This window comes from Daucus carota, chromosome 3 (assembly GCF_001625215.2).
Source record: "Daucus carota subsp. sativus chromosome 3, DH1 v3.0, whole genome shotgun sequence".
Classification (NCBI taxonomy): Eukaryota; Viridiplantae; Streptophyta; class Magnoliopsida; order Apiales; family Apiaceae; genus Daucus; species Daucus carota.
In genome coordinates this window covers 11,120,790-11,146,370 of record NC_030383.2, presented here as the reverse complement: position 1 = coordinate 11,146,370, position 25,581 = coordinate 11,120,790, and the positions used below count along the sequence as shown (strand labels likewise).

The 25,581-nt window shown below is 37.2% G+C and overlaps 6 protein-coding genes across 6 annotated transcripts; 4 read left to right on the top strand and 2 right to left on the bottom strand.

The window, feature by feature from the left end:
* Positions 1-312: 312 nt before the first annotated feature.
* Positions 313-5,541, bottom strand: LOC108210513 (uncharacterized). The gene is made up of 10 exons (XM_017381837.2): positions 5,210-5,541; positions 4,325-4,407; positions 4,043-4,186; positions 3,732-3,816; positions 3,290-3,405; positions 3,110-3,193; positions 2,388-2,534; positions 1,320-1,428; positions 1,101-1,220; positions 313-690 (listed from the first exon to the last, which is right to left on the bottom strand). The coding sequence occupies exons 1-10, from the start codon at positions 5,304-5,306 to the stop codon at positions 617-619; spliced, it is 1,059 nt and encodes a 352-aa protein (XP_017237326.1). The 5' UTR covers positions 5,307-5,541; the 3' UTR covers positions 313-616.
* Positions 5,542-13,082: 7,541 nt separating this feature from the next.
* Positions 13,083-14,893, top strand: LOC108210966 (anthocyanidin 3-O-glucosyltransferase 2). The gene has a single exon (XM_017382431.2). It carries the CDS (start codon positions 13,267-13,269, stop codon positions 14,722-14,724), a length of 1,458 nt encoding a protein of 485 aa, XP_017237920.1. The 5' UTR covers positions 13,083-13,266; the 3' UTR covers positions 14,725-14,893.
* Positions 14,894-15,632: 739 nt separating this feature from the next.
* Positions 15,633-17,889, top strand: LOC108213323 (anthocyanidin 3-O-glucosyltransferase 2). The gene is made up of 2 exons (XM_064090615.1): positions 15,633-16,532; positions 16,978-17,889. The coding sequence occupies exons 1-2, from the start codon at positions 15,698-15,700 to the stop codon at positions 17,610-17,612; spliced, it is 1,470 nt and encodes a 489-aa protein (XP_063946685.1). The 5' UTR covers positions 15,633-15,697; the 3' UTR covers positions 17,613-17,889.
* Positions 17,890-18,744: 855 nt separating this feature from the next.
* On the top strand, positions 18,745-20,722 carry LOC108211326 (anthocyanidin 3-O-glucosyltransferase 2). Its single transcript, XM_017382892.2, has one exon. It carries the CDS (start codon positions 18,961-18,963, stop codon positions 20,440-20,442), a length of 1,482 nt encoding a protein of 493 aa, XP_017238381.1. The 5' UTR covers positions 18,745-18,960; the 3' UTR covers positions 20,443-20,722.
* Positions 20,723-21,200: 478 nt separating this feature from the next.
* Positions 21,201-22,795, top strand: LOC108210671 (anthocyanidin 3-O-glucosyltransferase 2). The gene has a single exon (XM_017382053.2). The coding sequence runs from the start codon at positions 21,201-21,203 to the stop codon at positions 22,680-22,682; it is 1,482 nt and encodes a 493-aa protein (XP_017237542.1). The 3' UTR covers positions 22,683-22,795.
* Positions 22,679-24,582, bottom strand: LOC108210672 (anthocyanidin 3-O-glucosyltransferase 2). Its single transcript, XM_017382054.2, has one exon. It carries the CDS (start codon positions 24,336-24,338, stop codon positions 22,869-22,871), a length of 1,470 nt encoding a protein of 489 aa, XP_017237543.1. The 5' UTR covers positions 24,339-24,582; the 3' UTR covers positions 22,679-22,868.
* Positions 24,583-25,581: the final 999 nt, after the last annotated feature.

Here is a 25,581-nt window from a genome sequence, read left to right as displayed (position 1 = left end):
AGATTAGTTTAAGTGCACTCGTGTATCTGCAAAATGATATCACCCACCTCCTAGATATCATCTCGCCTCTTAGATGGCATCACTTCAAATTAAACTGAAGTTGTATATTCTGTGTTGTATATTCTATGTCCGTGCACTTAATATGTAACACAGAGTATCCATAGTTTATGGCAAGGACCAGTGGGGCTCAATATTGAACCTTTATAATTATCACAACAATTTGTTTCTTAGAAATTTTGTAAAACAAATAATGAATGTTTTTTTATTTTTAAAAACATGACCAGATGTTTCTACCATCCATCTATCTACACATTATAATGAAAGTGATCCAACCTTAAACCGGCATCTTACACAGTTAGACAATATCCTGTTTCCAAAATTGTAATGCTTACATTGCTGAGAACTACATCTTATGACTAACAGACTAAGTGATTAACTTGTTCTGATTACATTAAGGAAACCAAACAAGATAGGCAAAATTTACTCAAAATGATCTAATGTCATGCACCTTGACGGGTAGCTGGTAGGTATGGCTATGATGCTAAATTTCATACATATTCCAGAATCTCTGTTACAGGAGAAGTTCCTTATAGCTATTCCATGGAAATCTTCACATTTATCTCAATACACTTCTAGCATTCGGTTTCATTAACACTTCAAGAAGTCTGTACATCCAACGATCTAGCATTCCTGCCAAGTAAAAATGTACTCAATAAGTTTACAAAAGAAAGATGCAAAAAGAACCCCAAAGCACATAAATGATAATTTAGCACTGAGCATATTACACCCCCGCAACCTTGCAACATAACTTAATTGTTACAAAGGCCATCAGTCATTCATATGCAAAATCTCGAAAAAAAATTTGTTTTCAGTTTAAAACTGCATCTGCACCATTTATTAAATATTTGAACATGAATCTGAACTTCAAAAGTTCATTTACTATTTCTTGCTTCATACTTCTACTCTCAAACCTTTCACCAGTATAGCTTTTACAAGATATATGCAACCGCTGAAGACATTTGTTTGCCTCCTATATTGTCAACAAATTGCTCAAAAAATAACATTGTTATAAAAGTAATAGACAATTTAAAAGGGATAACCTGTTAAAGCAAATGTCCCCCCTAGAACTGCACAAAGCCTGGTTATGAAGTGAAGAAAACTGCGTCGTTCTTCTTTGATGGTCACAGTAATTGGTGACAAGTCGTATAAAAAGTACACAGCTGAAATACATTGGAACAATAATAACAAAAACAGCAGATGGTTATTTATTATACTAAAAGGAAAAAGCGACATAAACATAATGGACCTGATAAGAATACCTGGCCACGTCCTGTCAAAATCTTTCATAGGGGAAAAGTACTCTGTAACTGAGAACTGATTTGTTGGAAGAACTTCTTTCGAGATATACTTGTATTCAGTCGGAACAATCTATTAACACAAAGTAAATATGAGAATATTAAGCAGAAAAAGGATACTAAAACATTAAACTTGAATTCTGGAGGAAGGAAGTTTTCGCACTTTAAGCAAGTCATTATATCCAAACAGAAGGAAAGTTTATATCTGGCGAAATTTTTTAGTGCAGGCTGATAGGAGGAGTTGTAAACATCTTGGTCATTATAGCTAGTAATGAATCATGGAAGCTTTTTTTAGTCATTTATTTAGAAAAAGTTACTGTGATAGACTGATAGTGTGATCAACATTTGATGATTACTGTAACCTGTTATTCTAGGTAATTGTGGTCATTTCCTAAACAATATCTGTTCTTGCCCATCCAGGCTCCAACCAAAAATCCTTGTTGATTTAAGTTTTCCTCAAGTTCACGAATCCAAAGTAGATGCTTAAACTCATATAACTACCACGTACAAATCTTATTCATGTGTAGACCCATTCTTGATTTCACATGCCATCAAACTACTCACATTAAATGATTATAATAATCTACCTGTTAAAAAAATATCTTAAGCGAACTTGCTAGATGTTCACGACAGGAACTTATTCTGGAAATCTTTAAGCAAGTACCAAAATCAATTCTTCACTTTAAGAACACATAAATTGTCCGAGTTAAAATAAAGAAATAAACTTGCAAGCATAATATACACACAATTTACTATGACAATAATATTATACCTCTGAACATTACAAAGTCTAAACATTCTTCTAATATCTAACAGTGTACCACATATAATTTATAACATATAAACTAGTATGGGTAGTAGGAAACTTCATCCCAGTCTATATAGACATCATATGTTGTGGCAAGTAATAAATTAGAGCCTGACCATTAATTCAAATAACACAATATAAATTATGAGGATAAATGTGCAGGTAACTTAATAGAAAAAGGGTTAAGATCCAGTATTTTAAACAATATAACAGACTATATTAACCTTAATATAATACTTGAAGGTTCCACTTGCTCCACGGAGAATTCGAGATGTCCCATCAAGCGGGTTTTGAATGCCAGGGTATTTTGGCCCAAACGATAAATCGTGAATGGTATGACTTACATTCACATGATTAGCCCCTTCAAAAATCTATAGCAAAATGTAAAAGGTATAAGAGAAATTAAACAGGCAACAGTTACTACAGACATACATTCCCAACAAAAAACATCTCTATGTAAAACGTATTGTTAATGGTATATTTTTAAGATTTTTCCTGTTCAACAAGTATAGGATGCAACAGGTGACGAGTTTGAAAGCTTTCCTGATAAAAATAGAAGGATCTGAACCATGTATTTTGAGTAAATTGCAATTTGAAGGTTTATAATTTTGGCAAGTTGGCCTCAGCATCTACTTGTTTTACTGTGATGAACAATCATGAGTTCATACTGTTATCTTTTCCGCTGAAGATTAACAAAATCACATGCTTGCAGCGTGACGCTTGCTTTGCCAACCACAAGCAAAAGCGCTACATATACTACATTAAAAGAAGATAGAAAAATTGCTCTAATCATCATGTGCATCTGGCACCATCTTAAGCAAGTATCATTACCCTCAAATGCAGCTCTAAGATTTCTAGACGTCTAAAAACTGCCAAGATGATTAGATAATCATGTATCTTTGTCAAATGCATTAAGTTTGATAAATGAAGTCACAGAAAAACTGACCATTTGTGCAACAAATATGTTCAATCCATGAACTGATATGTGAAAGTTTCCAGCAACCCTTTGAACATCTAAAGTCCCGTAAACCTAGCTTAAACAGGAACAGATATTTAGAGTGCGAAAAGATAGGAAAGTTTATATAAGAAAAAATGCGCACAACGTGGTGTCCGTAAAAGTTCTTACTCGACATCCTTCCCCATTAGCCAATGCTTGTTTGACCTTCTTAACCGTATCTTCAGCTTCTTGATCAAAACCATGCAGATGCAATTTTTGCACCTCCAGATGATCTTTTTCTTCATCTAGTCAAACACAATTCAAGAGAATTATACATCACAAATGATTATACAAAAGTAGCTTTACTTTCTACAAATAAATTTCAACTTGATAAACTTAATGATTCCAATGAGAGAAGCACGTGTTAAAATTCTCAACAACATATTATACACAGGTAGACTGATACTGAAATGGCTATGTAATGGATTTGGTGCCTGAACCGGACTAACTACAGTAAAAGAAGAACTTCAGCAGCCAAATGCTAAAGCACGAAAATAACTATCATCATAAGCTGGTTGCCATTGCATAATGGAATGGAAATTATCGGATTTAATCACATTAAAGGAATTACCATGACCATGAGCTGTATGCCCCTCTTCCACGAGGTCTGAAATATATTCGGTGCCAACTATATAACCATCCCTATTTAAGCGAAGCTGCAAGAGCTCACAACTAGTTAGCAAAATCACAAATGTATAAAAGGAACACTGATAAAATTTGAAACTGAACTTTGCAAAGATGAAAAAATAACATTTTGCTAATATAGTAAATCAAGCAATGAAATTTATAATGATATAATTTCTCATGTAAAACGGAGATAGAACTAGAAATTTGGGGAGATTGGGACGAGGGTAAAATGACAAAAATAAGTTAATGCCTTACTTTCCATATGTTTGTATCAAGATCCACCTCATGTTTTCCAGACATATCGATAGCATCCACACTCACAACATGACATGGCAAGGATGGGAATGTTATATTAATATGGATGGGAAGACTTTCCCCACGTTTCAAATCAACAGCCATCTGCCCAGACATATAAGTATCAATAAGCAAAAACTATAGAGGAACATGAACAGCATCAGGAAGAAAATTAAAGTTGCAGATCCAGTATATAGTTCTGAAGAGAATTCGTGTCATCAGGGATAAATAACAGAAACAAACCTGATGAACTGTGTATGTTGTAAAATAATACTTCAGCTCGTGCAAGAACAAGGTGGACATTATCACCAAACCAATAATGGATACTAGTAAAGAAAAGGGAAACAAAGTAAATGTTACTACCAACTTAATAAGAAAAATCAATCAATGAAATACAGAAATAAAGAACTTCGTCACATCATTAATATTAGTTAAAAAAAAGATGAACAGAAATAATAACACAAATTGTTCAGGAGCAAGCTTAAGTCACCACCAACAAGAGAAGAACAATCATGGAACTGCACTTAAACTAAATTTAATTACAATTTACCATATTATAGCTGATAAAATATGATATCATTCCCATAATTTTTTTTAATTGCACAACTCTGCTCCACAATTGAGGTTAAACCAAGTCTTGAACTGCCATAACTCCGCTCTAAAGTTAGAAAGTTTATCAAAGAATGGAAAAAGTTTGAGCAGACATAGGGCGAACTCAAGGACAATGCGCTTCTTCCTTATATATATATCATAACTACTACAAAACTCATGACTTTGATCAATTCAAACAATACAGATACATGATTCCCTAAAAACACAAATACGTTGTATAAATTCAAACAAACCAAACAAATGTATGTGCATATATCTACAGGGTGAAATTGAATTGAATTATAGCAATCTCACAAAATAATTCGATAATTTTATAAATTCACAGATACAAAATTCCCTAAAAACACAAATACATTTTACGGTTTAGCAACACAGGGGGTAAATAAGTTTGCAACTAGACACGATCGTGTACATACATACCACACAAGGCATATCATCAAATGCAATTGCAAAATTGATATAAAATCGAGAAAAAAAGCGCAGAAAATAAAAAATAATAAGGAAAAAAGAAGAAACCAAGTGCGCCAGATTGGGTCTTGTGCAACAAGTGTTCTTCAGCGCGAGGAAAGGCATCCAAATTCTTGATTACTTGTTTGACACCCATGCTTTTCATTCTAAACGAACAAGCCCTAGATCAAATAGCCCTTATCAATGATCTTGGTTTCATATGAATCAGAAAGACACAAAATTCAAAAATTGTTGAATTCTCTTGTTTACTGCTCTTGTTGTTTCTAACAGGAACCGAACCGGGTCAATATTATTGTGTTAATGTTCCCCCTAAGTTGCAGCTACCCACACAGCCAACCCTTGTTTTAGGCCTGTTTGCCTCATTTCTTAACTTATGTCATAACTTCATGTGTTCTTTTCATCGATTTAAAACTTGACCGATTTATCATTGCAATATACAATGTGGATTCGATTTCTTAAATTCTATTAATTACAAAATATTTTTCAGAACTAATATAATAAAATTTATATATTAAATATTATTATATTATTTAATATATTCAATTAATGTTTTTTGATTAATATGATCCAAGAAGAGTCGAACACATTATGTTTTGAGTACTTATTTCAATTCATACCCGATAATCCGGTTAATGTTAAATGTTAGTTGAACCAATTAATTTCGATTTTCGAATTTTACAATATTAATGAGTTTTTCTTTCATTTTTTTTTAATAAATTTGTAGGTTTTTCCTTTCTTTCAAAATCAAAATCATGTGAAAGCATAAAATCATAATGCATGTTTGGTATCGTATATATTGAGAAAATGATTATTATATCATTTTTTTAGAATGTAGGTGTCCAAAATAACCAGTTGTATACGTATATTCTATATGCGTGTATGGTATACCTGCTTTATTACTTCCCTTATCTTTACTGTCTTTTTAAGATATACAATTCACTCACTTCATCTTTGTATGTCCTATTATAAAGGCTCATATATAACATAGCTATTGTTATAATTTGAAACCAAAAAGTGGTTTTTGATGATAAAATAGAACTTACGATCCAATGGTAAATGCAAAATAGCACTAAACATATCCAAACAAAGCTATATTCTAATCACATGATCTTAAAGTACATAATTATATTTGTAACTATTACTTTATTAATGCATTTTGTCACTTGCATGCTTACGTGACAATTATAGCACCATCTATACTTGGTTCTATATTTAGCACCAAGTATAGCATTTTGCTATTTTGCATCTAAAAATAGCATCCCATTGGAGTTGAGTTTTTTACTTGGATGCTATATTATAGCAATAGCACCTACTTTAGCACCACCATTGGACTTGCTCTGAGTAGGAGTTGAATAGCATCCAAAAGGTTTGGATCATGTTTTGGGCTCAAAGTGATTTGGGGTTAATGAAGAAGGTTGTGTGAGTTGGAAGTGATGTGGAATCAAGGGGCATACGCATTGTTAAGTTGCGTATAAAGAGCTACGCAGTACATCAATGCGTATTCTAACTTTAGTTTGGTTATATACGCATAGCTATTATGCGTGTAGTTGAGGAAGAAAAATGCTCTCACAACTCCGAGATGCGCATGCAGACATGAAAGCAGAACCCTCACATCTATTGTATGCGAGTGTAATACACGCAATTGGCATATGCGTATGTCTCTCGTCATTGTGGACATGCTTTCCGCAAACAGTTATTTTGGGCAAAGTTTGGAGGAAAAAAGTCATATTGGACTTTCACCTGTATATATTAAGTTGAGAATTAACTTTTTAAGAATTATCCTTTTATACAATTATAAATTATTATTTAACAAAGAACTTATGCTTAATTTATTATATATATAAAAATCTGCATATGAAACTTAAGTATTTCTATTTTCATTATTGATGTGAAAAATTATTATCAATATTAAAATATAATATCCATATTTCATGAAATGTATCACGTATTAAGCGCTACATTGAAATAATATGATATAATAAAAAGATTAATTTGAATAATAAATAAATTAATATTGGATAATAAAATAAAAATATTAGAAAAATAACTACATTAAAACCAACCTAATTGAGGACTTATTAAAAAAAAATATTTTAAAATTTTGATTATATCAGATTCATAGATGTGTGATGGCAAACTAGAGTAGCACTGAGCAAAGAGTTACTCCAAAACAAGTGATGATGCGATAATCAGACACTTGCTATTTGTCAAATGCCAAGTACTTTCTGTCAGATACATAAATAAATGACAAAGATCTGTATGATAAAGACAAAGATGCAAATAAGGATCCCTATTCTGGTCATTCCTCTAAAAAAACCTGCACAAAAGAAAGATGATAAAATGGATGGAAATTGGGTTAAATGACTTAAACATAATTGAACTCATAACTAACTTGCAAGTGGGTCACTGAACTGAAAAAGCTTGGAGTCAACTAACAGTTCTCATTAAAGCTTGCAATCAAGTGATCGCCGTTAACTTCTTTAACGGAACTGACGGAATGCTTAGTTGGCGCGCGCTGACCTGTTTAAAAAATGACACGCTGGCTGCTGACTGACCAATCCAGTGAACCGATTCAAACCCGCCCCAATAGGATCCAACCCAACCCCAACGGCTATATTAAAACACACACACCCGATATATATACACAGAACCATACCCATTCAACTCCACTGAAAGATGAGTTCTTCCAGTTCTTGTAACACAAAACGCGGGATACAACACGGGATAAAGTGCAGATGTGGGATTGTAGCCCCATGTTGGGAAGCTTGGAAAGATGGAACCCTTGACCCAGGACGGCGTTTTTATGGCTGCAGCAGATACAAAGACCCAGGTAGGAGTTGTAATTTCTTTCAATGGGCGGAGCCGGCTTTTTCTGAGAGAGCAAGAGAGGTGATCCATGAATTGAAGATGAAAGTTGATGCGAGGAGTGAAGATCTGAGATTGGCTGAAGATGAGATTGCGACCTTGAAGCATGAGCTTTCAATGGCGGATGACAAGATTTTGCAGATGGAGAAGAAGATGATGGGTAAAGATGGAGGGAAAAAAATTTGCTTTTTATTTGTAATAATTTGCTTTATCATGTGGGTTAGCTTGAAGTAAGATAGGTGAATGCTTGGTTTTTATTTGTTTATCTGGATTTGGTACGAATTATATCAAATATGTCATTTACTTTAATTCTTGTAATTTGGCAAACAATTTGAAGTATAATTATGGAAAAAATTCGAACTATAATTTAAACAATTTAAACTACAATTACTCATAAAAATAAAGAACTGATAGCAAAGTGAATTAATGTCACCAAAGCAGTAGTTGCAGAAGTGCATTACAAATGTTGCAAAAGATTACATAGCTCAAAAGTAGATTCCCAAGGACAGTGGTCACTATCTTAAATAATTGTACTGCAGAGACAAGTGCATTATATAGTCAAAAGTTTGCATATTAAAAGATCAAGTTGCAAGAGTGGAACTAGGATTTTCTTCTTGGAGCTCTAAATTTTTTCCCCCCAGTCACAGCTGGAGTAGATGGCTGACTGAGTCTGCTTGTACCTTTCCCTTTTTTATTCTGTGAGCTAGTAGGTGGTGTGGAGGCAGGTGGGGTACTTCCACTCCCTATGCAACTCCCACTGTTCACCCTTGGAGTTGGCATCTAGCAATAAAGAACACAAATTAGAACACAGAACTCAAGATAATGAAATAAATAAAAAGATGTGATAATGGACTCACAAATTTCATAGCACTCCTTGTCCTCACAGGCCTCACAGGTGGTTCATCATTCTCCAACCTTGACCATGCCTCCTGTTCCTCCAGCCTATTCATCAAGTCATCCATCATAGTGGCCTCACCAGTTTGAGCTTCCCTCTCTAATTGATCAAGCTCATTTTGTACCTCATCAACTGCAGTTTCAGCAACTTTCTTGGGCCTTCCCCTCTTTTTTGTTGACTGAGGTTGCACATAGTCTGCTGGCTTATCAGGGCACACATTTATTTTATGCCCTTCTTTTCTACAATACCCACAGTGCATCTTCCTACCCCTGTAACTCATCCTTTTGTAGTTTCCTTTGCTTACAGGACCCTCCCATCCCTCCCTCCTCCTCATCTTTTTTGGCCTCCCTTTTAGTTTCTTAACAATAAGGGGTGGGAGCACTGTGTCACCAGGGACATCCTCCCAAAATTCCTCCCCTTTAATCACTTCAATAATGTTTGAATAAGTGTTCATATAGGTTTCTTTTGTATACCAACTTTCAACATAATCTACAGGGTTCTGTCTAGATTCCTGGATTGCTGTCACTGCATGACAGCATGGAATCCCTGTCAAGTCCCACACCCTGCATGAACAACTCCTACTCTCCAGATTCACAACACAAGAACTACCATTCCCTTTGACTACATAATTTGCCCTCCCATCCCAAAGAACCTTCAAACCACTACTTTCTTTAACAGCTAAGTCAAGTTTCTTTTTCATTCTTGGAACAATAATACAGTCTATACTAGACATGGCATCTCTTTTCTGATGTAATCTAGTCATTAGCATGTCATGAATCTCAGTTAACATGTCGATTAGGGGCATGTACCTGGCTCTCATTATCCAGTTGTTGAAGCATTCACTCATATTGTTCTCTGTGCTATCAGCCTTGGAGTGAGTCTGGAAGAAAGCCTTGGACCATACCCCTGGATCAAGCTCATTCATCTTCTCCCAGGCACCTTTAGACACCCTTTCCAACTCCTTCATTGCAGTCCTAAAAGCTTGAGGATGTGTGGCCATTGAAGCTGTCCAGAAGCTTTGTTTCACAAGGCCAGATGGATACACTTTCCTTAGATTGGAACACAGATGCCTTGTGCAAAATCTGTGTTCTACAAAGGGAAGTAATTCCCTAATTGCCTTATCCAATCCCTGTCATAAGATAATTATTAGTACAATAATCATTAGTGCATAATAGAGAAGTGAAAAGATATTTATGTTCATTAGTACAACAAAAGATGATACCTTTTGTTGATCTGAAATGAGTGTCTTCCCAGTGCCCTCCCCCAACTCCAAGTCAGCAATGAGAAACTCAAGAAACCATTTCCATGACTCATAGTTTTCTGACTCAACTACAGCCATGGCAACTGGAAGGATGCAGTTGTTGCCATCTCTCCCAACTGCACTTAGCAACTGACCACCACATACTGTTTTCAAAAAGCATCCATCAAGGCCTAGAATTGGCCTACAATTCTCCTTCCAGGCCTTCTTCAACCCAGCATAGCAAATGTACATCCTCTGAAACCTTGGAGGATCCCCTTCCTGCAATCTAGTTGTAGAAATCTTGACAGTGTTGTTAGGATTGCTCCTCAGAATCTCACCTCCAAACCTCCTAACATTAGCATAATGCTCCACCATTTTGTCTTCAACAGCTCTAAGTGCTCTCTGCCTCACCCTGCAACACTTCCACTCTCCCACATCAACTTTAAGGTCTCTCTTAAACTCCTCCTGCATCTCACCTAACTTCCAATTTGGATTTTTTCTTATCCTATCCCCATACCTATCAGCTAGCCACTTGACAGACACAAGCCTATTTTTGTAATTCCAAATGCAGTTATGTTCATCTACTAGTGTTTTTATCTGCCAAGTTTGGTTGCTTTCAATGAAGGTGGCCCACATCTTAAAAGGGCACCCTTTAGCACATCCCAACTGCATTCTTTTTTTATCATCAACAGTGTATTTGTAGGGCCTACCAGATTCCATTGAACTAGCCCTCACAGCCTCTTTAAATTGTTTCTTATCTGTAAATATTAAACCAACCTTCCACTTAATATCTTTTGCTTTTGTTTTAGGATTAAACAATTCACCAACACCCTTCCCCTTTTTAAGAACAGGGGGGGCTGCATAACAAACTTCATCATCTGATTCCTCACTACTAATATCATCTAAATTCCCACTCTCATAAGAACTATCAGAGTCACTATCACTCCCTAAACTCTCTAAATCTTCCTCCATCCTTTGCTCATCCATTTTATCTTTTTCTAATCGACTCATCTTTAAAATTTCCCCATACTCTTCATCACTGTGGCTATGGCAGTCACTATCCTCCCTACCAGAGTCATTATCACCAGCACTAGCATTATTATTTTCATCAACATCACAGTCATTGTCATTTCCATCTAAATCATAGTCATAGTCATTTTCATCTAAATTATCATTACCATCATCCCATTCAGGTATATTAGGGCGGTACTCAAATAATTCACAAACATAATCAGACCTACTAAGCTCTACCATTTCAGCTATAGTCGAATCAGACAAGAGTCGAATACCACATACCCTACGCTTGAAGTACAACGAACCAAAAGTCGGTAGCTGGGTATGTATCTCAGCCTCCAAATCTTCAACACTACAAGCCTCCAAGTCAATGTCAGTGTAGGTTTTGTGTGTGTTGCTGCTGTAGCTAAACACAGGGAGGTGTTGGAAGCAGCCGCCATAAAACACTCTCACCGTATATAGCTTCTTCCTGTAGAATTTAGAGAGGAGAACTCTTTAATTAAACGATTTAGTTGAACCCTAATCTTGAAAAGGAAATGAATTAATTGAACCCTAACTAAACCCTAATCTTAAAAAGGAAATCGATTACTTACTGTGATTCGGTGGAAGATCTTGTCTTCTTGCCTTTGCCGCCGCGTTTTTTCTTCATTCTCACAGAGTCGCCGGTATGTCTCCCTGAATCGCAGCAGTGGTGTTAATCGATTTTGATATGATGATATGATATAACCCGATATATGTATCGGGTTAGGTTATAGGAATGGATCGGGTTTTGAAAGGTGGGTTATATCGGTGGATCGGGTAATTGGCTTTTCGGGTCATTTTTAACACGTGGCGGTACATGTGGCAGAAATTAACGGGGCTCCGCTAAAAGTCAACCCTATTTAACAGACATGCAATTAATATTGTGTGTAGTCAGTCGATTTCAAGTTATAAAAACTTCTATTAGGCGATCGCAAGCTTTTTCAGTTCAGTGACCCACTTGCAAGTTAGTTATGAGTTCAATTATGTTTAAGCCATTTAACCCGATGGAAATATGATGAAAAGGGGTGACAAGAATAAATGTAAAGAAAAAGCAGTCTACACATTATTCTTGAATCATATAGTTATTATATACTTATATTTTTTGTTTTAATTAAAAGTAAATAATAAATAAACTTGATAAATCTAAATATAAATATTAGAAATCATAACTTTTTATTTGGTTGTACTAGCATCTAAATATGTGTAAAACACTAAAACTCTATAAATAATATTTTTATAATCTATACTATAATATAATAAGCCAACATAGGTTTAATTGGTAGTCGTACAAAATTTTGGTTTGGTCATCTCTTTTATAACTACAAGTCTGTCACATGTAAACTTCTTTTACTCTTACAATATTAAAGAGTTTTATATCGTTCAAATTACAAACACTTGTGATGTAATACAAGATAAAAAACTCCACCATTATTCTTTTAGATATAATTTATATATTATTTATATACTATATTATAATAAACCGATATTGGTATAATTCGTAGTCGTCCTAAAAATGTAATCAATTGATAAATATAATCCGGTTAAAATCTAATTCATTAATACTACTAATAAGATGATGTTAAAATTTAAATTATAATTAATAAATTACGAATTCTATACGCGTCCGTGCTTCGCACGGGTTAAAGGCTAGTATTATTAGTGCTTGAACTTCAAATAATATTTAACCCTGCACATAAATGGTCAATATGTCATTAGCACAGAGCACATCATTCTTTATATGCGAAATTTCCTAGTAACCTTCCTTTAGATCATGTCGAAACACAGATAACAATCAAGTATGTGTATGTGCTTTCGTAACCTCAGATATAGTCAAGATACGTGTGCTACAAGGATATAAATTGCATCCATTATTCCATTATGATACTAAAAAAGAATCCAATATAATACTCGAGGGAAAGTGGACTTTGCCTCTTCATAAACAAAACAAGAAAATTTAGACAAGTTTTGTGATGATTGGTGTATAAATTGCACTATACCAGCTTGCACTAAAGCTCACTCTTCCTTTGAAATCAGTTTTGACACTTTTTCCTGCACATATTAATCAGTAACATGACGAGAGTAGAGTTAATTTTTGTGCCAGCACCTGAAGTTGGTCATCTGGTAGCTGCAGTAGAGCTTGCAAAGCTGCTCGTTCGTCGTGATGAACGAATCTCCTTCAGCATTCTGATACAAAAGATGCCTTATGACACTGGCACTGCTGCATTCGTCGAGAAGCTCAAGAAAGATGATCCTGACCGCATGGCCTTTGTAGACATTCCTGCTCCGAGTGAGGCCACTATGACAGAGCTTAGGTCCCTGTCACGGACAGCTTTCCATGAAGCCTTTGTCTCGCATCAGAGGACCGTGGTGAGAGATTTGGTTACAGAGATATTGAAGCGGTCAGAGAGTTCTAAGCTAGGTGGATTTGTTCTTGACATGTTTGTCACTCCCATGATAGAAGTGGCTAATGACTTCAATGTTCCGGCTTATGTGTTCTTCACTTCTAGTGCTGCTTTTCTTAATGTTATGTTTTATGCTCAGGATCTGAAGGACAACAAAAACCTGGAGATTTCGGACTACAAGGACTCAGATATTGAGCTCTCTGTTCCGGGGTTTTCAAATCTGGTTCCTGCCAAGGGCTTGCCTTCGGTGATTCTAGACAAGGGTGGATCTGACATGATGACAAGTATAGCCAGGAGGTTACGGAAGACTAAAGCTATTTTTGTTAATACAGTTCTGGAACTGGAAGCTCATGCTATTAAGTCCCTTATAGATGATAGTAACACACCTCTTATATACCATGTTGGACCTTTGATCAATTCCGAAAAAGGTGAGCCAACATCCCAGAAGAAAAAATCCAATGAGGATATTATTAATTGGTTGGACAGGCAACCATGTTCATCTGTGGTATTTTTGTGCTTTGGGAGTAAGGGAAGCTTTGATATTGAGCAAGTAAAGGAGATAGCATGCGCCTTGGAGCTCAGTGGACAACGTTTCTTGTGGTCTCTACGACGCCCATCTGAAAATACAGAGAAAAGGGAGATGCCAAAAGATTATGAGGACTACAATGGGGTGTTGCCAGAAGGATTCTTGGAGAGGACATCAGGGATAGGAAAAGTTATTGGATGGGCTCCACAGGTGGCAATCCTTTCCCATCCAGCAGTAGGAGGATTTGTGTCGCATTGTGGATGGAACTCGACGCTAGAGAGTATATGGTGCGGTGTGCCAATAGCCACTTGGCCTATTTACGCTGAGCAGCAGACTAATGCATTTCAGCTGGTGAAGGAGCTGGGCTTGGCAGTGGAAATCAAGTTGGATTATCGGAAAGATGTTATTGGAGATGTGTCACCAGTTGTGACAGCAGAAGAGATAGAAGTTGGCATAAGGCGTCTGATGAATGGAGAAGGCGAAATGAGAAACAAGGTGAAAACAATGAAAGATGTATGCAGAAAGGCCTTGGATGAGGGTGGCTCATCCTACAGCTCAGTCGGGCAGTTCATCCAGGAAGTCATTGATAACATCAACTAATAAATTACAAAGGGCCTACAAAAGTATTTGTTGTTAATACATGACCTCATAGTTGAGGTGATTAGTAGTTTAATACTTCAATTTGGTTGTGCTTTCGTATGTGTTCAATCCCCGAGTCATGTTATTGCCTTTTTTTTATATTTCAGCTCATCTAATCTTGTTTTTAGAAGTTTCTATCATTTCAATTCAACCTGCGTATAATAATACAAGTGTCGCATCTTTCTGACAACTAAAGCCACAGTTATTGTAGTTTATATCTCTGACATTTGACACAATTATGTCACGTGCCTTATTTACAAGAGCAAAGTGCAGCCTGTGCAGGAGTAAAGAATCTGTTATTCATCGGCCCTGCTTTGTTTCCCAAATATTATTATGTATTAGTATCGGTGGATCTAGTAAGATGCACGAGAGACACTTTACTCATTCTAAACTTTACAAAATTATAGAAGTGCCTCATAAAATTTGATAAACAGTGATAGTAACTCAGTGATCTGACAAACAAGGTATAATTAAGGTTGATTATCAAGTAATCTTGTTACTAGACTCTGTGCATCAACTGCACTGAGTACTGTAAACCATAACAATGCAGAGATATGGTTCAATATGCGAGTAGCACAGATATGAGCACAAGCTTCAACAAGCGATACTGCATTCTTAAATTTTCAGGAACCTTCCATCAAAACATGCCAAAACGCAGACCACAATCATCTCAATTTTTGGTTGATATATACTAATATCTGTAACAATCAAAAGCTCGTATACTGTCAAGGTATGTGCGCTAAATGCTAACACATTGAAATGGCCTGCAATATAATATGTCAGAAGTGGACATCGCCTCTTCATAAACTAAACAACAAAATGAGACGAGTCTTATAGTGTTTGGTATATAATTTGCACCATACAAGTCTGCACTAGACTCACTCTTCATTCGAAAGTAGTTAACCTTTTTAGGTGAAAATTTTTATCACTAAAAATGATGAGAGTGGAGTTGATCTTTATGCCAGTTCCTGAAGTTGGTCATCTAGTAGCTACAGCAGAACTTGCAAAGCTGCTTGTTGGTCGTGATGAACGAATCTCAGTCAGAATCCTGATACAGAAGATGCCTTATGACACTGGGTTTGCTGGCTTCACTCAGAAGCTTAAGAAAGATGTTCCTGAGCGCATAGACTTTGTGGACATTCCTGCTCCAGATGAGACTACTATGGCAGAGCTTAAGGCTCTACCACTCACATCATTCCATGAAGCCTTCGTCTCAAATCAACGAACAGTGGTGAGAGATATAGTTACAGCAATTTTGAAGCAGTCTGAGACTTCCAAGCTTGGTGGATTTGTACTTGATTTGTTTACTACCCCCATGATAGAAGTAGCTAATGACTTCAATGTTCCGGCTTATGTATTCTTCACTTCTAGTGCTGCTTATCTTAATATCGCGTTTTATGCTCAAGATCTCAAAGACAGCAAAAACCTGGAAATTTCAGGGTTCAAGAACTTGGATATTGAGCTCTCTGTTCCAGGTTTCTCAAATCTGGTTCCTGCTAAGGGTCTGCCTGCAGTAATTCTAGACGAGGCTGGATCTGCCTTGATGAGAACTATAGCCAGAAGGCTACGGAAGACCAAAGCTATTTTTCTCAACACAGTTTTGGAGCTGGAAGCTCGTGCTATCAAGGCCCTTGAAGAGGATGGGAACACACCTGTTATTTACCATGTAGGTCCTTTAATAAATTCTGAAATAGGCCAGCCAACATCCCAAAACAAAATATCCAATGAGGCCATAATGAGCTGGTTGGACAGGCAACCATGCACACTAAGTTACCCAGACACGGGTATGGGTATCGGACACGGGTACAGATCCAAGAGTCAGATTCGTAGTTTTAGGATAATTAGGATTCGTGGACATGGATCCGGAATTAGACTCGGGTACGGGGACTTGATACTTAAGCTCCACGCAAGTAAAACTTTATATACCCTGATTTATGGTACATTCATAAAAATAGTGTCTACTGCACATAAATGACATACGCTGAAAATTGAAGCATAAAATCAATAAAACAACATAGAAACAAGTCATTCATGGATCTTGATCTCTATAAACAGGTTGAAACAAGACCTAAGTTTTCATTTTGACCTGGAATGTTACAAGGTGAGGTGTCCGGTTGTAATAAGAAGGATCCGACACAGATCCCATATCCACACCCATGTCATATCCGGCGGACACGGGTATAGGCACAAAAATGGAGAGTCCGGGTAACATAGCATGCACATCTGTAGTATTTTTGTGCTTCGGGAGTAAGGGAAGCTTTGATATCGAGCAAGTAAAGGAGATAGCATGTGCATTGGAGCTCAGCGGACACCATTTCTTGTGGTCTCTACGATGCCCGTCTCAAACTAAGGAAAAAAGGGATCTGCCAAAAGATTATGAGGATTACAATGAGGTGTTGCCAGAAGGTTTCTTGGAGCGGACATCAGGAAGAGGAAAGGTTATTGGATGGGCGCCACAGATGACAATCCTTTCCCATCCAGCAGTAGGAGGATTTGTGTCTCATTGTGGTTGGAACTCGACGCTAGAGAGCGTATGGTGTGGTGTGCCAATAGCTACTTGGCCAATTTACGCTGAGCAGCAAACCAATGCATTTCAGTTGGTGAAGGAGCTGGGATTGGCAGTTGAAATTACGTTGGATTACAGGAAAGATTTAATTGGAGATGTATCACCAACTGTGACAGCACAAGAGATAGAACTTGGCATAAGGCGTCTGATGAATGCGGGAAGTGAAATGAGAAACAAGGTGAAAGCAATGAAAGACTTATGCAGAAAAGCAAACAATGAGGGTGGCTCATCGTATAGTTCACTCGGGCAGTTCATCGAGGAAGTCATTGATAACATCAATTAAGCAAACAAATAAGTGAAACAAAAGACTGGAACACATGAAACTATGTTTTCAGGTGTCAGTTGTCCAAGTAAGCCCGGGGAATTGCAGAATAGTATCATTTGGTACTTCACAAAGGCCTCCAGAAGTACTTGTTGTCGTTAATACTTGACCTCATGGTTGCGGTGACTTGCAGTTTTATTATGGTTGTAGTTTGATATGTGTTTAATCCCAGTAGTCACGTTATTTTCTATTTGTTCATAAGATTTGCTTATATAAAATAAAAGTATAAAACTCATGTTGCGACGTATTCTTGTCAGATCTTTGGAAATTGGTTCAGTGATCTCACCTGGGGTCAAATGTCAATACCTGCATCACAAAATTACTAAATTGGTTGCTGTAGTTCAAACTCCAGAGCTAAGTTTGTTGAGTAAAACGTCCCCTACATAATAAGTGATGAAATTTTGTAACTGATGAATGACCAGTTCCGAACTCTACATGGTCATCTCTCATGCGTGCTAAACATGTTAACGCGTCTAATTTGAGTACACTAAAGTATCAATGATCATATATCCAGGTTTAACTGTGGTTAGTAGTGGATTTTGTTTCTGCAGTGTTTTTCAGCTTATGTATTGTCATCTAGAGTATGATGTATCATTTGTAGTGTCATCTAGAGTATGATGTATCATTTGTATTGTCATCTGTGATGTGTCATGTGTCTAACATGATAATGAAAGAAGGGCTGCAAGAGCAAGAAGATTAGCAGAATCTTCTACGCTTAAGGCCCCGACAATTAAGTCTTCAAAATTTTTGAATCATCAATATCCGGATATATATACATAGGATCTGGGGGCAGATTTGAGTACGTGAATTTCGAGAAAAGGCCCCAGATTAATTTTGGAAAAAAATGCTAGATCATGTGACGTTGAGTTATTTTAACCCCAAACACTATACGAAGTAGTGTTCTCTTTTAACCCTAACAAAATACTATTCTTTTGATATAGCGTTAATAAATTATATTTGAGATTATTTTTTGATATTCTGAGCATTACTAATAGATATTGTGATCATGGAGCCAACACCCGTGAATTTCAAGCCCCGGTGCTATGATATATAGCATAATAATTCATGAAAATTTGTATCCGCACAATATCTTCAAGGTGAACTGGGTAGTCTCACAAAGAAGTGGTTTACATGGGCCATTGTGTCCTATTCAAGTGCTTGTATATTCTACATACACATGCTTTTTACCTATCCTACATATCTGTAGCTCTTCTTATAATGTCCACAAACATTTGGTGAGTCTGGTATAGCATTATTGCAGGAAATCTAGTAATTGCTTATCTCTTTCGACCAATTTTTAGTACTAAAAATGGTGAGAGCAGAGCTAATATTCGTTCCTTCCCCTGGAGTTGGTCATCTGTTATCTACTGGCGAGGTTGCCAAGCTCCTTGCTCGTCGAGATGAACGGATTTCCATCAGCATCTTGATAATGAAGCTTCCTTATGACTCCGGCATAGAAGCACTCACTCAGAACCTGAAGAGAGAGGCTCCTGAACGCATATCCTTCGTAGACATCCCTGATTTAGATGAGGCCACAAGGACCGAGCTCATGTCTTTGCCACGCATGTCGTTCTTCACCTCTTTCATTGAGCACCAGAGGACTCCGGTTAAAAACATCGTGAAAAGTATTCTGGAAGGGCCTGATTCTGGTAAGCTAGGAGGGTTTGTTATTGATATGTTCTGCACCTCAATGATAGAGGTGGCAAATGAATTTAATGTCCCGGCTTATGTGTACTTTACTTCGGGTGCTGCTTTTCTTTCGCTCATGTTTTATACTCAAAATCTTGAAGAAAATGAGAACTGCAGGGAAATTTCTGAATGCAAAGACACAGATGCTGATCTCCCTGTACCTGGTTTTATCAATCCGGTACCTGTTAAGGTTTTGCCTTCAGTGTTTCGTACTAAAGAGTTGTCTGCTTTCATCGTAGCTATAGCGCGAAGGTTAAGAGAAGCCAAAGCTATTTTGGTGAATACAGTGTGGGAACTGGAGGCTTGTGCTATTAAGGCCCTTGCTGACGATGTAAACGCCCCTCTGATTCACCACGTCGGGCCTATAATCAATTTTACGAATGCTGGTGCAGCAAACAATGACAAGAAGTCAGAAGAGGACATTATTAGCTGGTTGGACTGTCAACCGCCTCTTTCTGTAGTGTTCCTGTGCTTTGGCAGCATGGGAAGCTTTAGTAACGAGCAAGTGACTGAGATAGCACAAGCACTGGAACTCAGCGGACAGCGTTTCTTGTGGTCTCTAAGACGTCCATCTCAAGAGAAAGAGAAAATGAAACTGCCAACAGACTATGAGGACTACAGTGAGGTGCTCCCAGAGGGATTCTTGGCGCGGACATCAGGAATTGGAAAGGTGATTGGATGGGCACCGCAGGTGACAATCCTTTCCCATCCATCTGTCGGAGGATTTGTATCCCATTGTGGATGGAACTCTACGTTAGAGAGTATATGGTGTGGCGTTCCAATGGCTACGTGGCCTCTGTATTCTGAGCAACAGATTAATGCATTCCAGTTAGTGAAGGAACTGGGAATCGCGGTGGACCTCAAAATGGACTACAGAAAAGGCAATATGCTTAACAACGAACCAGACCCGATTGTGACAGCAGAAGAGATAGAGAGGGGTATAAGATGCCTGATGGATGGAGACAGTGAAGTGAGGAGTAAAATGAAGGAAATGAAAGACCAATGCAGAAAAGCCACCGAAGAGGGTGGCTCGTCTTATACTTCCATTGGACAGTTTCTTGAGGCTGTAATAGATACCATCCAGGAAGGAGCTTCCACCTGAATCGATGATGAGTATATTTCCAGATCTCTAAGCTAAGGAGCAAAGAAAAATCCTACAAAAGATTATCTCAGGGTTATAAAAAGAAGTCTACATATTAACTAGTTCCTTCTAGTTTGAGTGGACTCAGGTCTTGAATTTACTCTCTAGTATCCCTTCTTTTATGGAAATCCACTGTGATAAGTGAACAAAGTATTTTCGGTTACTTTGATGTCTGTAATACAATGTATTCATGTAGCAATCTATAAGAGATGATCTGGAAGTGAAATATTTTTTAAGTTGATGCATGGATTAATTTTGAGCTGTTATGATAATGCTCCTGTTTTGAGATGTGACCGGTTTTGCACAGGCAACTCGGTTTTATAATCCAGCCAACTAAGACCAATAACTCTGGTATCCAACCCTTGCTAGCCACGTACACTCAAGTAGTTTCAACATACTTATCATTTTTTTATGTATTAAAATATTTTTTTAGCCCGACAATCAACTATTTTTAATCCGTCCCCGGATGCATGGATTAATTTGAATCCAACCAAGTCATGAATTGCTATCCGCGGAGGACAACAAATTCGATTTGAACACACAAAGCATAATATTAAAGAAATCTAGCTAATATGACTTTTTAATCACAAAAGATCACGTGGTTTGAATGAAGTTTAGATTTGTATTCTGTAACTAGAGTATTTAAGGGTACTTTTGTTTGATTTACAAAACATAGTCATTTGTGACCTTTTCTCAGCTAATTTTTGTTACTAAAAACAATGAGAGCAGAGTTGATCTTTGTCCCAGCTCCTGGAGTTGGTCATCTAGTATCTGCGGTTGAGCTTGCCAAGCTGCTTGCTCGACAAGATCACCGAATCTCCATCAACATTTTGATAATAAAGATGCCTTTCGACTACGGTGTTGCTGATATTACTCAGACCCTTCAGAATGATGCTCCAGAGCGCATAAACTTTGTAGAGATCCCTTCTTTAGACGACACTGCTATGGCAAAGCTCATGGCTTTGCCGCGCATGTCGTTCCATGATGCCTTCCTCTCGAGTCAGCGGGCTCAGGTGATGGACGTGGTTAGACAGATTATGAATCGGTCTGAGGATTCAAGGCTAGGTGGATTTGTGCTTGACATGTTTTGCACTCAAATGATAGATTTGGCTAATGAGTTTGATGTGCCAGCCTATGTGTTCTTTACTTCCAGTGCTTCTTTTCTTGGCTTCATTTTTTATGCTCAACATCTTAAAGATAAAAAAGACCAGGAGATTTTTGAGTTGAAGGACTCTGATGTTGAGCTCTCTGTCCCGTGTTTCTCAAACCTGGTTCCTGCTAAGGTTTTGCCTTCGGTGATGCTGACAGAGAGTGGATCCGCCATGATGATAAGTATAGCCAGAAGATTACGACAGGTCAGAGGTATTCTAGTCAATACAGTACTGGAACTCGAAAGTTATGCTATTAGGTCTCTTGAAGAGGATGAAAGCGTGCCTCGTGTTTACCATCTAGGGCCTTTAATTAATTTCAAGAAAGTTGAGCAGACATCCCATTGTGAAGATTCTGATGAGGCTGTTATGAGGTGGTTAGACAAGCAGCCATGTTCATCTGTCGTTTTCTTGTGCTTCGGGAGTATGGGAAGCTTTGATACTAAGCAAGTGAAGGAGATAGCAAGGGCGTTAGAGCTCAGTGGACAGCGTTTCTTATGGTCTCTACGACGTCCATCACAAGAGAAGGAAAAGACTGAACTGCTAAAAGATTATGAGGACTACGATGAGGTGTTGCCAGAAGGATTCTTGGAGCGGACATCTGGAATAGGAAAAATAATTGGATGGGCGCCGCAAATGACAATCCTTTCCCATCCAGCGGTTGGAGGATTTGTGTCACATTGTGGATGGAACTCGACGCTAGAGAGTATATGGTGCGGTGTGCCAATAGCTACTTGGCCTATCTTTGCCGAGCAACAAACTAATGCATTTCAGTTGGTGAAGGAGTTGGGATTAGCGGTAAAAATTAAGTTGGATTATCGACAAGAATATTTGGCTCCGGATAAATCATCAGAACTTGTGACAGCCGAGGAAATAGAGAGCGGTATAAGATGTCTGATGAATAAAGAAGGTGATCAGATGAGAAACAAGGTGGTGACAATGAAAGACTTATGCAGAAAAGCTGTTGTGGAGGGAGGCTCATCGCGCATTTCACTCACACAGTTCATCGACGATGTCATTGACAGCATCAACCAACGTTCTACTAGTACTTAAGAAGAGCCTCCAAATTTGTTATTGTAAAATATATTACAAGCACAAAGTTTTCTTGATTTGCATTTCTTTCACCTCCTGTAAAATTCTAAATAAAAAAGAACCAGATTAACACAGATTGCTTTGTATTACATAAAACCATAGTTTCATTTTCACTTTACATGCAGGGTTCAGCCTAACAGGTTCTGATCATTCCCCTTGCTTGATATTATCTAGGACATCCTCGATGAAGTGTCCAAGTGAATTGTACGACGAGCCTCCTTCTGCAGTGGCTTTTCTGCATATGGCTTTCATCATTTTCACCTTCTTTCTCACTTCACCTTCTTCCTCCATTAGACATCTTATACCCCTTTCTATTTCTTCTGCTGTCACTAGTACCGATGCTTCATTTGTTACAATGTCTTTATGATAATCCAACTTAATTTCTATTGCCAGTCCCAACTCTTTTACTAGCTGAAATGCATTAGTTTGCTGTTCAGAATAGACTGGCCACGCAGCTATTGGCACACCACACCATAAACTCTCCAGCGTAGAGTTCCACCCACAATGCGACACAAATCCTCCAACTGCTGGATGAGAAAGGATTTTCACCTGTGGCGCCCATCCAATAACTTTCCCTATTCCTGATGTCCGCTCCAGGAATCCTTCTGGCAACACCTCAACATAATCCTCATAATCTTTTGGCAGTTCCATCTTTTTATTATCTTTCAATGGGCATCGTAGAGACCACAAGAAACGCTTACCACTGAGCTCCAAAGCACATGCAATCTCCATTACTTGGTCTTCAGAAAAACTTCCCATACTCCCAAAGCACAAAAATACCACAGATGAACATGGTTGGCTGTCCAACCAGCTCATAATAGCCTCATCAGATTCTCTGTTCCGCGGTGTTGGCTCACCTCTTTCAAGATTTATTATAGGCCCAACAGGGTAGATAAGCGGGATGTCCTCATCATCTGCAAGGGACTTAAAAGCATGAGTTTCCAGTTCTAATACAGAATTGATTAAAATAGCTTTCACCTCACGTAGTCTTCTCGCTACAATACTCATTCTGGAAGATCCCCCCTCGCTTAGCATCACCGAAGGAAAAACCTTATCGGGAACTGGAATTGAGAAAGCCGGTACAGAGAGCTCCACGCCAGAGTCCTTGAACTCAGAAATGTCCTGGCCTTTGCTATCTTTGAGAAATTGAGCATAAAAAATGAATCCAAGAAAAGAAGCACCAGAAGTGAAAAACACATAGGCTGGCACATTAAACTCATTAGCCGCTTCTATCATAGGAGTGCAGAACATGTCAAGCACAAATCCACCTAGCTTAGTAGCCTCTGATCTTTTCAAAATTGTTGCAACCACATCTGTCACCTGAGCCCGCTGGCTCGAGACGAAGGACTCAAGGAAAGAGTTATGTGGCAGAGACATGAGGTCTGTCATAATGGACTCATCTACTGCAGGGATGTCTACAAAGTCTATACAGTCTGGAGCATCCTTCTTAAGGTTCTCAGTAAAAGCAGCAACCCCTGCATGAAAAGGCAATTTTAACAACAGGATGCTGATGGAGATACGCTCATCGCGACGAACCAGGAGCTTTGCAACCTCCACTGCAGATACCAGATGACCAATTCCAGGAGCTGGGATAAAGATCAACTCTGCTCTCACCATTTTCAGTAATAACAATAGTTAAAAAATCAATGAGACTTATTTATAAGAAAAAAAAGACTAAAAAGGACTTGCCAAAATCAGTTTGAACAAAAGGACTTGTGAGGAAGAAGCAAAGTCCAGTTTTGCTCTTAACAATTATTGATGACTGTAGTGTTGGTATCTATCACTATTCCATCCATATCTATGACATGTTCTTCATCATGAGGGTATGACACTAACAAAGAAGTTGTGGATAATTTGATAACTTGTGGATAGAGGTTGTCAACTCTTTTTTTTAGTTAGATTTTATCAAGGTGATGGAATTTTATTAGTTTGAATCTAATTGATAATGATGATTATTTTATGTATAAAATTTTTCATCAACTAAAAATCTTCATCTAAAAAAATAATTATTAGTATGTGTTAGAGGACTTGACAAGATATTAGTTAGAAGAGTCACCCGGCCATGCTCACATGATATACATATCCTTGCTCATTCAGTTTTTGACCGCTCTTGACAATTCACTAATTCAGTTTTTGACCACTCTTAGCAAGAACACAGTGTAATGTATCTGTTCCTATTTTTTTTCCCCACATTAAGGTGACAAAATATGACTAATTTTAATTAAATATCTTTATATGCCGAGTCCTATTATTATTATTATTATTATTATGATGGATAGAACCAATCATACATCGTTAATTAAGTTTAAAAAAAATATTTTTGAGAACATTTTTGACTACACTATTTTCCACGCAAGAAATTAATGAGGTTTGATTATTCAAAGTTCTGAAAGTCGTTAATTTTCTTGTATGCAAAGTTAATTAAACAATAAATCTTTTGTTCCTTCTCCTTTTCATTTCAAAGTTTTTAAAGATCCTCAATTTTTATTAATTCTGATTAAAAGAAATTTTTGGTGTCAATTAGTCACAGAAGCATTCGATAGTATTTTCTTTATGTTTCTTTTTTATCATACTCACATGCGAATCCTTATCTAAATAAATAAATTTTACTAAATTCTTGTACATACACAATCACAAAATTAAAATGTCAAATGAGATGACATATAAAATATGGTAATAACTAATAACTTATAATACTTATATTATTTGTTAATGATATTTCTTATATATATAATATATAATATATAATATTTTTATCACATATATATAATTATACTATTTTGATTTTATAAGATAATCGATTCGTACAATATAATAATACAAATATATATAAATTTAGAAATAAATTAAATTAATTCTG

Excerpts from the sequence above, each read along its gene's own strand:
- LOC108210513 (XM_017381837.2), bottom strand. The coding sequence starts at position 5,306 with ATGAAAAGCATGGGTGTCAAACAAGTAATCAAGAATTTGGATGCCTTT. Across the intron at positions 4,187-4,324 it reads CAACATACACAGTTCATCAG|ATGGCTGTTGATTTGAAACG; the intron begins GTTTGTTTCTGT and ends ATGTCTGGGCAG. Across the intron at positions 1,429-2,387 it reads CCTTCAAGTATTATATTAAG|ATTGTTCCGACTGAATACAA; the intron begins GTTAATATAGTC and ends TTGTGTTAATAG.
- LOC108211326 (XM_017382892.2), top strand. The coding sequence starts at position 18,961 with ATGGTGAGAGCAGAGCTAATATTCGTTCCTTCCCCTGGAGTTGGTCAT.
- LOC108210672 (XM_017382054.2), bottom strand. The coding sequence starts at position 24,338 with ATGGTGAGAGCAGAGTTGATCTTTATCCCAGCTCCTGGAATTGGTCAT.
- LOC108210966 (XM_017382431.2), top strand. The coding sequence starts at position 13,267 with ATGACGAGAGTAGAGTTAATTTTTGTGCCAGCACCTGAAGTTGGTCAT.
- LOC108210671 (XM_017382053.2), top strand. The coding sequence starts at position 21,201 with ATGAGAGCAGAGTTGATCTTTGTCCCAGCTCCTGGAGTTGGTCATCTA.
- LOC108213323 (XM_064090615.1), top strand. The coding sequence starts at position 15,698 with ATGATGAGAGTGGAGTTGATCTTTATGCCAGTTCCTGAAGTTGGTCAT. Across the intron at positions 16,533-16,977 it reads CAGGCAACCATGCACACTAA|CATGCACATCTGTAGTATTT; the intron begins GTTACCCAGACA and ends CGGGTAACATAG.